The 13,536-nt window shown below is 35.5% G+C and overlaps 1 protein-coding gene across 1 annotated transcript in view; it reads right to left on the bottom strand.

Annotated features, from left to right (window-relative positions):
- LOC136024625 (uncharacterized) overlaps window positions 1-13,536 on the bottom strand; it is a 69,630-nt gene extending 56,094 nt beyond the window's left edge. The window contains exon 1 of the mRNA XM_065700055.1: window positions 13,434-13,536. Within this exon, the coding sequence (XP_065556127.1) occupies window positions 13,434-13,535 (102 nt within the window). The 5' untranslated portion in view covers window position 13,536. The remainder of the gene's footprint in view (window positions 1-13,433) is intronic.

Here is a 13,536-nt window from a genome sequence, read left to right on the forward strand (position 1 = left end):
GATTAAAGTTTTAAGATAGCCATTTTGTTCAACATAGTCGAAAACCATAATAACTATGTCTTTGGGAATGACTTACTCCTCCACGATCCCTGAGGGAGGGGCTGCAAGTTACAAACTTTGACCAGTGTTTACATATAGTAATGGTTATTGGGAAGTGTACAGACGTTTTCATGGGGATTTTTTGGTTTGGGGGGTGGGGTTGATGGGAGAGGGATTTGTGGGAGGATCTTTCCTTTGAGGAATATGTCATGGGGGAAGAAAAATTCAATGAAAAGGGCGCAGGATTTTCTAGCATTACTATAAAAAAAAACAATGAAAAAATAAACATGAAAACGTTTTTTCAAATGAAAGTAAGGAATAGCATTGAAATTTAAAACGAACAGAGATTATTACGCATATGAGGGGTTCTAAAAATACTTTAGCGTAAAGAGCGAGTTATTTAGGAGGAGATAAATACCTCGCTCTTTATGCTAAAATATTTTTAGTGATTTCAACTATTTATTCTACGGCCTTTTTGATTCAGGGGTCATTCTTAAAGAATTGGGACAAAACTTGCGATTTAGTGTAAAGAGCGAAGTATTAACGAGGGTACAAACCCCCTCGTACACATAATAAAAATATAAGAATATAAAAGTTTGTTACGTAAGTTAATTCTTAAGGTACGTATATATTTTACTAATAAAAACGTTCGTTGAATATTAAAAGTTCTAGTAGCCTTTTTAAGTAACCGAAAAATTGGAGGGCAGCTAGGCCTCCTTCCCCACCCCTAATTTCTCAAAATCGTCTGATCAAAACTAAGAGAAAGCCATTTAGCCAAAAAAAAATTAATATACTAATTTCATTTCAATAATGTATGTGCGGAGAGCCAAAATCAAACATGCATTAATTCAAAAACGTTCAGAAATTAAATAAAAAAAAACTAGTTTTTTGTACTGAAAGTAAGGAGCGACATTAAAACTTAAAACGAACAGAAATTACTCCGTATATGAAATGGGTTGTCCCCTCCGCAGTCCCTCGCTCTTTACGCTAAAGTTTTTAATTGTTTTAAAAAGTAGAATTGTGGCAAAGAGTCAAACTTTAGCGTAAAGAGCGAGGGACTGCGGAGGGGACAACCCATTTCATATACGGAGTAATTTCTGTTCGTTTTAAGTTTTAATGTCGCTCCTTACTTTCAGTACAAAAAACTAGTTTTTTTTTATTTAATTCTATCCATCAAGCTTCATCCCGATTTCTCCACTCCAAGTGTTTTCCAAGATTCCCCCCAACTCCCCCCAATGTCAAAAAATCTGGTCGGGATTTGAAATAAGAGCTCTGAGACATGAATTCCTTCTAAATATCAAATTTCATTAAGATCCGAACACCTATTCGTAAGATAAAAATACCCCAATTTTTACCTTTTCCATGGATTCCGGTTTCCCCCTCCAACTCCCCCCAATGTCACAGGATCTGGTCAAAATTTATAATTAGAGCTTTAAAGCGCAAGATCCTTCTAAATATCAAATTTCATTAAGATCTGGTCACTCTTATGTAAGTTCCAAATACCCAACCTCAATTTTCAAAATTACCCCCCCCCCAACTCCAACAAAGATAGCAGATCCGGTCCGGTTATGTCAGTCACGTATATTAGACAGGTTTTTATTCTTCCCATCCAGTTTCATCCTGATCTCTCCGATTTAAGTATTTTCTAAGATTTTTTGTCCTCACAACTGCCCCCCCCCAGTGACGCTGAATGCGGTTGAGATTTAAATAAAAGATCTGAGTTGTGAGGTCCTTCTAAATATAAAGTTTCATGAAGATCCGATCACTCCTTCGTAAGTTAAAAATACGTTATTTTTTCTAATTGTTTATAATTAACCCCCTCCCCCCTCAATAGAGCGGATTCGTTCCAATTATGTAAATCACGTATCTAAGATTTCTGCTTATTTTTCCCACCAATTTTCATCCCGATCCCTTCAATCTAATCACTTTCCATGATTTTAGGTTCCTCCACCCCAAACTCCCCCCCAATGTCACCAGATCCGTTTGGGATTTAAAATAAGAGCTTTGAGACACGATACCCTTCTAAATAATAAGTTTCATTGAGATCCGACCACCCATTCGTAAGTTAAAAGTACCTCATTTTTTCTAATTTTTCAGAATTAATACACCCCCCCTAACTACCCCAAAGAGAGTGGACCCGTTCCAGTTATGTCAATCATGTATCTAGGACTTGTGCTTATTTTCCCCAACAAGTTTCATCCCGACCCCTCCACTCTAAGTGTTTTCCAAGATTTTAGGTTTTCAGCTCCCAACTCTCCCCCCCAATGTCACCAGGTCCGGTCAGGATTTAAAATAAGAGCTCTGAGACACGGTATCCTTCTATATATCAAATTTCATTGAGATCCGATCACCCGTTCGAAAGTTAAAAATGCCTCATTTTTTCTAATTTTTCAGAATTAACCCCCCCCCCCAACTACCCCAAAGAGAGCGGATCCGTTTTAGTTATGTCAATCATGTATCCAGGACTTGTGCTTATTTTTCCCGCCAAGTTTCATCCTGATCCCTCCACTCTAAGTGTTTTTCAAGATTTTAGGTTCCCCCCTCCTAACTCCCGCCACTGTCACCAGATCTGGTCGGGGTTTAAAATCACAGTTCTGAAGCACGATATCCTTCAAAATATCAAATTTCATTAAGATCTGATCAACCGTTTGTAAGTTAAAAATACTTCAATTTTTCTATTTTTTCCGAATTCACGGGCCCCCCACTCCCCCCAGATGATCAAATCGGGGAAACGACTATTTCTAATTTAAGCTTCTATCGGTCCCTGATACACCTGCCAAATTTCATCGTCCTAGCTAACCTGGAAGTGCCTAAAGTAGCGAAACCAGGACCGACAGACTGACAGAATTTGCGATGGCTATGTGTCACTTGGTTAATACCAAGTACCATAAAAATTAACAAGTTTTTTAACTGAAAGTAAGGAGCGACACTAAAACTTAAGACGAATAGAAATTATTTCGTATATGAAAGGGGCTGTTCCCTTGTCAACGCCCCGCTCTTAACGCTTAAGTGTTTTACTGTTTTAAAAAGTGGAGTTGAGAGAAAGTCAAACTTTAGCGTAAAAAGCGGGGCGTTGAGGAGGAAAAGCCCCTTTCATATACAAAGTAATTTCTGTTCGTTTTATGTTTTGATGTCGCTCCTTACTTCCAGTTAAAAAAAACTTACTTTTTTTTATTTAATTTCTGACCGTTTTTGAAGTAATGCATGTTTTGATTTTGGCTCTCGGCAGACGAATAATTAAAATGAAATTTACATATTTATATTTTTTTTTTGGCTAAATGGATATATAGAAGGATCTTATGTCTCAGATGCTCCATTTTCTACTCGAATCAGATCCGAGGATATGGGGGTTGGAGGGGGGAAACAGAAATCTTAGAAAACGCTTAGAGTGGAGAGATCGGGATGAAACTGATGGGATGATGAAAGATGGGATGGAAAGAATAATAACAAGTTCTAGATACGCGATTGACATAAATGAAACGGATCCTTTGTCTTTAAAGGAGCTGGGGGGTTGTTAATTTGGAATAGAAAAATTGAGGTATTTTAACTTAAGAACGAGTGACCGGATCTTAATGAAATTTGTTATTTAGCAGGAACTTATGTCTCAGAGCTTTTATTTCAAATCGCGACGAGATCTGTTGACATTGGGGGGAGTTGGATGGGGAATCGGAAATCTTGGAAAATGCATAGAGTGGAGGAATCGGGATGAAACTTTGTGGGTAGAATAAGCAAATTTCGTAGATACGTGATTGACGTAACCATACTGGATTCGCTCTCTTTGGGGGAGTTAGGGGATGGGGTTCAGTCCTTTGGTGAGTTTCGTGCTTCTGGACGTACTAGGACGATGACAATTGGTAGACGTGTCAGGGAGCTGCACAAACTGATTTGATAAAGTCGTTTTCCCCGATTTGACCATCTGGGGGGCTGGAGGGAGAGGGAAAATTAGAAAAAATGAGGTATTTATAACTTACACGAGTGGGTGATCGGATTTTAATAAATTTTGATATTTAGAAGGACATCGTGACTCAGAGCTCTTATTTTAAATCCCGACCGGCATTAAACCTCTGACTTTCCTTTTAAATCCATCTATTGATTCTTAGAATTCTGCTAGAGCTCATACCATATGAGCTCTAAGCTCTTGGCTCTTCCGGCCTCGTCACAAGTGCCATATGAGCTCTTAGCTCTTGTTTTCTTTCAAAAATGTCTGAACAAATTTATTAGCTATCCTCAGACTTTAACCAGGATTTTTATTTTGAGGAGGGGAATTTTCAGAGGGAGTGGGTTACAAAGAAAAATTCTAAAAATACGCATTAAAATTTGTTCATAAACATTTTTGTCACGTTTTTACGACTCAGACAAAAATTTCGATCAGAGGGAAATTCGAGGCAGTCTAGACTTACCGGGTGTTTTCTTAAAAAAGGTCTGAACAAGCTTACCAGCAATCCCAAGGCTATAGCCAGGATTTTTATTTTGGGAGAAGTTTCTCAAGTAGTGTGAATAGAGAAAACTCTAAAAATACTTAGCAAAAATTTTTTATATGAATTTTTGTCACGTTTTTACAAGTCATACGAAAAAAAAACATTTTTTTGGGGGGGGGGATCAAATATCCCTTTAGAAACATTGCATACATCCCTGATTATTGAAGACAACTTCTCAAACCGCATTGGCTACCAAACGAAAATTAAAACAAATAAAAATACTGAAGAAAACACAAAAAGCGAATATTTCGAGAGATTTCTTTCTTAGGAATTTTCCTTATTTTTTTTTTCTCGCTGAAGAAGAGAGGCAGTTCTTCTCTCGAAATATTTGCCATCTCTATTTTTCAACACTTTCGTTTGACCCTTAGAAAACTCATTTTATATCGTTTTCTCTTTATTCCTGGGTATTCCTCAACCTATCTGTTTTTTTTTTTTATCTAAGCCAATGGTTAAAATGAACAGTCAGAAAGCCCCAGTGTAAACACCAACGCCACCCCACATTATCGGTTATGTGTTACTAATGAAAGACGTGCCGACGAGGAGAATAATTTTGTTGATGGGCCACGGGTCTGTTTATAGCACATGTTTTTGCACTGATATGCTGATTTTGGAGTTTTAAGCAAGCTAACGTCCTAAATAACTAACGTTCTAACTCGCAGCAGTTTGATAATTTATTTGAAAAGGCTCAAAACGATCGAAATTTTACCCTCATTTTTATTTATACATTGAGATTATTAAATAGTTCGTTGTAATGAACTCAGTACGGGTCGACTAAGGTAAATAATAACCAAGACTCTAAACGTCGGAACTTGGATAACAATAGACAGATTAAGTGAGTCAGCTTTTTGTCCTAATCGAAGCAAAAAATTCTACTGAAAGTACAGAGCAACATTACACCTTAAAACAAATGTTAACTAAGTACATGAGAAATGAGGCGTCTAAGAGATAAACTATACAACAATTAAAAAATGGGATTAGAGGTCAAACTTTAGCCTTAAGACCAGGGTATAGAGAAGGAACAAACCCTTCATTTACAAAAAAAAAAATCAGTTCGGGCTAAGTTTTAATTTTGCTTGTCAATTTCAGTAAAAAAAAACTTGTTTTTTTTTTAATTTCTCATCTTATTCAAATAATCCCAGGAGTCGTTTCTCACTACGGAGGAAAAAATTTTCTTCATACGAAGTTCCTCTTCCGTAAAATCCTTCAAAATTTCCTTGGGAAGATTCTACCTTAGCATACTTCTATTTGTAGAGATTTGTTATTTATTTGATTTCTAATCATTTCTCAGGTCATAGCAAATCAGATCCAGTTTTGAAAAAAAAATACAGAAGTCCCCCTCCCAATGTAACTTTTTCATCGTGAGAAAATTCTATCTGAAGAAGTTCTCCTAGTGATAATTCCCCAATCACACGTAAAACCCCCAGAGAATTCCAAATTTGCTCTAAACTCACCCCAAAAAATGTATGATTGCTTTTCAATAACAAAATACAGTATGTAAACGATGGCCAAACTTCAAAGCTTGCAGTCCTTCCTCCAGCAGTGGTGGGGGTTATTTTATGAAAAAAAAAAAGAAACAGTTATCGGACTCAACTGTTCTGAACAAAACTATTTTCTCTATATCTTAATCAGAAAACTTTAATAAAAAAAAGGCGTGGGAGGGGGCTAGTTGCCTTCCAATTTTGATCACTCAAAAATAGCACTAGAAATTTTGGTTTTTGTTCAAATGAGCCCCTTTTCCATCTTGAAGAACCTTTGGTTCAAAAATCATCCCTGGGAAGAACAATGAAAAAAACCCCATCTTTTCTTCGGACAGAAAATACCAAATTCCACACGTTTCAAACTTTTTGATGAATAAAAGAAACTAGTTTCTTTTGACGCATACATTGTTATTAAAATTATGTGTTTAAAGTTTCGGTTACTATTAGGCCAAGTTGTTCCTTGCTTGCAGTTCTCTACAACGAACTATTCGGTTGAATATATTAATTGAAACCAAAATTTCCGAAAAAGAGGTTTTTGAAAGAAAAGTAAAGGTCACATTAAAGTTAAGATCAGCAGAAATAAAAAGTAGACAAAATCTTGTTTGTAGTTATTTTTCTTTGTTTTAAGATTGATCTGCATGTTCAATTTATGTTTTACCTGTTTTAAGATTCATTTATATTAGTACCTGTTGTATGTTTGTTGTTATGATTCTCTGTTCAATTTTGACTCTTAAAAGGAAACTTAATATATTCACTATTAAAACTAAACCTAAGAGCGTGAAGATGGAAACTTCAAGGGACATTACGGGGTGAGAATTCGAAGTGAATCTAAGCAAAGCGTATGTAAAAAAGTAAAAAAAAAAACCTTAGCAACAACATTGTGTGTGAAGGTTAAACTTACAGGGCTTTTTTAGAGGGATGTTAGACAAACCAAGAAGCAACATCTTTATCATACTACTGATACTTCTACTGCTATTTGTACTACTACCACTCCTATAAAAATAGAGCTAGTACTAATTGTACTGCTGCTATTACAAGTAATATGTATATACTACTACTCATGGTAATAAATCACCGCAGCACCAAGTCGCCTGAGACCAACAAAGCCAGGCATACTCCTCCTCCAACCCAATCCATTCAAAGCCTACTTCTTCAAACCCTCCCAGTAAGTTCCCATTTTCTCTAAATCTTTATTTACGACACCCTCCCACCCCAGGCGAGTATGACCTTTATGTTTAGCCCTGGAAGGTTGCCCAAAAAGGACTATCTTCGGCAATCTGTCATTCTTCATCTGCGGAACGTGTCCTACTCATGTCAACATTTCTTTCATTATAGCCCTAGAAATTGGGGTTGAGCCACATTTTTCGTACAGCCTACTATTTCAAATACGTGGCACAGCGTACGATATTACTTATATAGCCTTTGAAAAACGTGCATTCACGAAGTTTCTCTGGTCTATTCAACCCTCTCCCCTCCAATAAAAAACATAAAAAATTTTACGTTGTTCCCCTAAGGTTAATTAGTTGCAACAATCTTAAAAGTAGTAAGCAGTATAGTCTCTATGAGTACAAGCAGCGCCCTGACCCGGTAAGATGCTTCAAATTCTTAATATGTTATTACTCCTTTAGGCATAAGGTTTACTAGCGCAGTCACATGAGTGCAATGGAAGCATTTTATTTTGCTAATCTCTTTTGGTTCTAGCTGTCCAAACCAATTTTCAATTAGCCAGGGATCTTATTGATTTATTTTAAGCCAGTGTACTTTTTAATGAGAAAGAGTTAGACGGATGCGATGGAGATTTAAATCTATTGTTATGATACGACATCGACAAGGTCACATGCTAATGACAATTTAAAGACCTTGTGTTTACAAGAATATAAGTGCCTATGGCAATATACTAATTGCTATTGCATAATTGAAGAAAAACAAGGTTTAGATTTTTCACCCTCCAAGTAGCTTCTGATGATATGACAAATTTGAGTTAAGAAAGATTTGAACATGATCCCAACATTTCCTATGATAAATGATAAATCCGTTTGCCAAATGAACTATCAAGCTGATAATAATAAATTGTTCTAAGAAACATATTCTAGGCAAAACGTTTCGTTATAAAGAACTTGGCACACTATGAGTCGATTAATTTGGGATTATGATACGGAGTCTATGGTCCTCCAAACCCCCCTATTCTGAGCCCAGACCCTCTTCGAGAGGAGAAGCTCATTTCTCCTTCTTCCGCAGTTTTTTCAGTCTTTTCTTATGTATTTTTATTTATTCTCTTTAAAGCCTAATGTGCATACTAATAACATAGTTTTGTTATAAAAAAAAGGCTCTGAAGTATGAAATGAAAATGACATACAAATTTCCATGTTTTTTTTCCCTTGTTAACGATAAAAATAATTTTTTTTCGGGTGTTAGTTTATTTGTAATCAGCTGTGCGTGAGTCATTTTAAAATGAATGATGCAGAAACAAAAACGTAAGATGTCTTGTTGCTTTAATAAAATGGTTGAAATTAAATGATCAATTCCAGTGGTTGTCGTCGCTAAAGAGGATCTTCAGTCAAAGAAAAATTAATGATAATATGAAACAAGGCTCTTCACATTATTGCGGGATTTTTGACAAAAGTACCGAAATCCGTTTCAAGCAAATGTATGTGAGATTTTCATCGTCCACAAGCTATTTGGGACTGCCCTTTCAGATATGGAGGTAGATAATTAATCACATCTAAACTTTACCTGTTTTTATGCCATTAATCTGTTCTAACTGGTTATTTCAAAATTTAGGTCTAATCAACACATCGATTCTCTGTGGGAAGTCATTTAAACAGTTTGGTAAACTCACATGGTAATGCTAAAAGTCATTAACATAGTCTTTCGGCTTCTTGAACACCGCGTTCTATGATCCCCTTACAACCTTCAGTGTCTTCTTTGGACCATAATCGAGGCACAAGTTCTGTTACCATGGAAACACAGAACCCCTAAAACTATAAACAAACGGTGTTTCACTTATTTTACGTTTTCAATCAGTTCTGATAGCCCACAGATAGAAAACACATGCATAGCTTATTGTGACAAACAAGAAGAAATACATCAATATAAATGTACACGATAAAGTTATCATAGCACTGGATACTTGTAAACGCAAATATTTGAGCAATTATAGAAGAACAAATGAAACATTTTAGAAACGTATGCGTCCGTTGCCTTAAAGGTAAAAGATCAAATTCCTTTAGAATGCTGAAAAAGCTCCGTCTGCCAAACAGTCACTTTTGAAAGAAACATTCCCTGAGAAACTGGTCCTCAAAGTTAATCAAGGTCTGCAACTAATAGATGAGCAGGAGGGTAAGATCTTTGCTTAAGTCTGTGGCAACACATTACCAATTGATTGATCATACTGCGAAAACATTTCGGGTAATAGTGTTTTAAAACGGCCTGGAAGAAGACAGTCAAGCCGGCATAAGCAATTTTACTAGCCATATATTGTTTATGGGTCAGAACTACGAACTATCAAAAATAACCTAGTAATAGACATTAAAATCGAAGGGTAAATAGAAGGGCATTGATAGATAATAAAACTAAAGAATATAAATAGGAATCAATGATATAATGAGAGTTGAAATGCATGACGAGCTTCAATGGGAAGCTGCGTTAAAAACTGTGTGTGATTCAAAATGGAATAGTGAATGTTTTAATGGTTACGAGTAAAGAGATGAGAATAGCTGCCATGTCAAGTGAGATCAAGATGAATTATTTTATGGAAAAGATTTGAAATATTCAAAATTGTTGAAAATAAAATATTTCGAAAAAAGTGTGTCTACGTAAATACTATTATCGTATTTACGATAGACTCTCATGTCAAGTGAGAGCATTTCCAGAGAAGCCAATGCTTGAAGATAATGCGAGTCGAAATATATTTTGTTGGAGACAAAGTCAAGCCCTTACTACTGTTTGTGATAACATGTTTACAGTTGATAAATCTTATCACCCAAATTTTGACATTCAAAAGAAGAAGTCATGCTGCTGTAGTATTGTCAAAGGCAGTATCTTATGTATGCATCGAAACCGATACGAAAATGACTGAATATGGTTAAAAAAACTGTTGGTTTTTTGAAACACAAGTCAAAGGACCTTAAAGCAAATTTCTATTGGAAAATAAATCTTGTTACCCTGTCTCAGACTCTTGGAAAAATTGCATTCAGGCGTGAAAATTTTCGGGAATTTCACTGGAATTTAATGTCACACCGTCATGACAGTGCATACGCACGTTTCCTATAATGGCTCAACTAGCACTTGTCTTATAGTTCAAATATTTGTCTTTAAGAGCTTGCGATACTATGATTTCAGTAGCATGTACTTAAAATATTTTATTCTTGAAATATTTCAAAAATTCCTCGAGATATTTCACTTCAAACAACTTTGGATGTTTCGAATCCGTTTCGTCATATTCTTCCTTGACAGGTCAGTTTTCTCTTCTCTTTTTTCTTAACCAGTAGAATGTTTACTATTCCAATTTGAGTCATACACGCTTTTTGATGTGGTTTCACAAACAGTTGCCTGTGATTTCATTGTCTATTACCGCGTCATTTTTCCATGAGTTGTATTCTGGCACATGGACAAGATATGTCCCTCTTTAGGATACTAATAACCGAGATTTCTGCGTAATAAACTGGTAATGTGTTACCACAACCACTAGCAAGAAGCTTGCCGTCCTCGTCAACTACTTGTCTTGGGCTCAAGTTATCTCTGAGCCCCAGCTTCTCTGGAAATATTAATTTCACATATCCACTATTCAGCCAATGGAATTTTCGGCATTGCAAAGAATTTTAATCTCTCACTTTCGTGACAACACACACATACGTTTCTAGTAAAAACTTTTTTAGTGCATATTTCAAATATTTTGCTTCATGAGCATGCAATGCTGCGATAACAATATTATGTATCCAAACTTTCTTGAGAGATTGCATCTAGAATTTCTCAATAAAGGTATGTTTATTCTTGCGGTGCACTATTGATACTGATTGAAAGCCTAAAAATTAGTGAAACACCGTTTGTTTGCACTTTTAAGGAGCTTTCTTTTCATGGCAACAGAGCATGCACTTTCAACATTATTTTTGGAAGACGCTGAAGATTACAGTGAAATTATAGAACATGGCTTCGTAGCAGCTACAAGACAATATGAATGGATTTTAAAATTTACATATGAAGTTACCAAATTCCTTAATAGACGTCCAACTGAGAATTAATATAATGATCGGACCTACGCTAAAAAAGAACGGTTAGAACATATTAATGGTATAACAACTGATAAAGTTTAGATTAATGGAAGTTCTAAGCCGAACTGGCTAGCCATGGTAATAAACAACAGCAATAAAACTCAAAGAAAAGATATCAAACGAGACTTTGGTTTTTCTTTGAGTTTTATCTCTCTTTGCTGTTTAAAGTCTAGATTTGAGAAATAATGTACCTTCATGCCTCGAAAGACACTTTGAGCTTACAAACTTAGTCTGAAAACTTTGATTTGAGACATATTTGCTTAAAGTATATTCGATTTTGTTACCACTGTAATAGTTCATAGAATAATCCAAGGATAGAGTCTTGTTTCATCATACCATTAATTGCTCTCTGACCGAAGATTCTCTTCTGCAACGATAACCTTTGAAATTTGTCATTTACATTCGACCATTTTTCCAGAATAACAAGATTGTTATGATTCTTTGATTTAAGATTGATTCTTAAGATTGTTTTGTTTGTCCACTTCATTCGATTCAAACTGACTCCTATGAACTGACCTACTTATTATAAAAAACACTAACGCCCAGAAAACATTCTCTTCATTCTTAACAAGGGAAAAATCTTGACTAACAACTATTTAAAATTTTAATTCAATTTTTCACGAAAGAAAATCATAGTAAAACCATGTTATAAGTATAAACGTGTCTTTTCAAGATGTGAAAAAATGGCAAAAATAAAACAAAAAGCTACAAAATAGCCTAAAATTATAAAATAATAAGAAAATTTTGGAGGGGCATGGCTAATCCTAAGGGAGCTGGAACCTCAGCTTGGGAAAACTATGAGCCCTGGAGAGACAATGGGGTTACGAGTGGTAAGGTATCGGATCCTTTGTGGGAGCTAGAGCTCAGGGTGGTGGAGGTAAGGAGCACAATGGACTCTGTCAAAATCTCATAACAATCAACTAATAGGGGCCAAAGTTTCTATAAAATAGAACATGCTTTGTAAATACAATGTATTATTACCAGTTGGACAGCTTTGTTGGAAAGTGCGTCATGCATTTATTTTAGGAAACTTCAAGTTCAGGTGCAAATCCTACTGGACTCAAATATTTCATAATATTATCGGAAACCATTTAGAGGCTAGGAAATACATGCCTTATACACCAAAGATTGTGTGTTAGGAATCAACATATTGCCATAGGGACTTGTATTTCCTGTAAAAACAAAGACTTTTAATTTGCATAAACCTTAATTCAAGTCAATGTTGTTTTATTAAGTGGTAAAAACATGTTAAGTGTTTGAAACTAACTCTTGTTAATTTGAAAAACATTTTAAGAAAGTGAAATTCTGAAAGTGTTTTAAGAATTTGTAAATGGACGTCTTTAGAAAAAAAGAAAAACTGAGGAAAGACCTAGAACACTTATGGCGATCAATGAGCTTTGAGTACAAGTTATACTTAAGTTGCATAACAAATACTATGTTTCACTTTCATAAAACAGATACTGAGGGTTTTAGACCTCACAGCGTCGTGTGGATGAGGGGCGTCACGCAACATTGCAGCCACCTATGAAAAGTTCCATTAAAATGACTTACCACTAAGCAAATTTTCTTTTGACTTTAAGTCTTTAAAATTGCTTTTTTTATGTTTAATTTTTATCTTAGTTTTCTTTACTTTTTTAAACTTAGTTTAACACACGGTTTACGTAGTTAAGCATGCATGATGTGTGACATCACTATTATACATAAGACATATTAAGATGCTAATCCATCAATATATATTGTTAACAGATGAGCCGTTGAATTTGTTATGCAACTTAAGCATAGCCCCTAATCAGAATTCAATAATCCCAACGAGTGCCTTAAGGAATGACCATTACCGGGTGTGTTCTGAGTTCATTGATCCTCTAGTACACCATTAAATCAACCTTGTCCGAATTTGTTCAGAGTTTATAGTTCTTCAAGAGCAGCTTAGAGAATAGCCGTTAAACCTGCTTGATGATAATAAACCAATCGGGAAGAAAAGAGTAGTGGATAGGCCACAATGAAAGTATAACCTAAATATCTACTATTGTTCTTACTTCCGTTATTACTATTTTTTACCCATTGGGATCCAACAAGAGCAATAATATCCAATAAAAAAAATCTTAAACTACACACAATATGTTCATTTTAAAGGCTAAAATACAAAAACAAAAAACAACAAAACAAACCTGACGTCTTTGGCGCTGACGTCTTCGGCGCTGACCTCTTCGGCGCTGACCTCTTCGGCGCTGACGTCTTACGATCGGATACTGAGGCATTTCGTTGATCATT

The sequence above is a fragment of the Artemia franciscana genome, chromosome 3 (assembly GCF_032884065.1).
Source record: "Artemia franciscana chromosome 3, ASM3288406v1, whole genome shotgun sequence".
Taxonomy (NCBI): Eukaryota; Metazoa; Arthropoda; class Branchiopoda; order Anostraca; family Artemiidae; genus Artemia; species Artemia franciscana.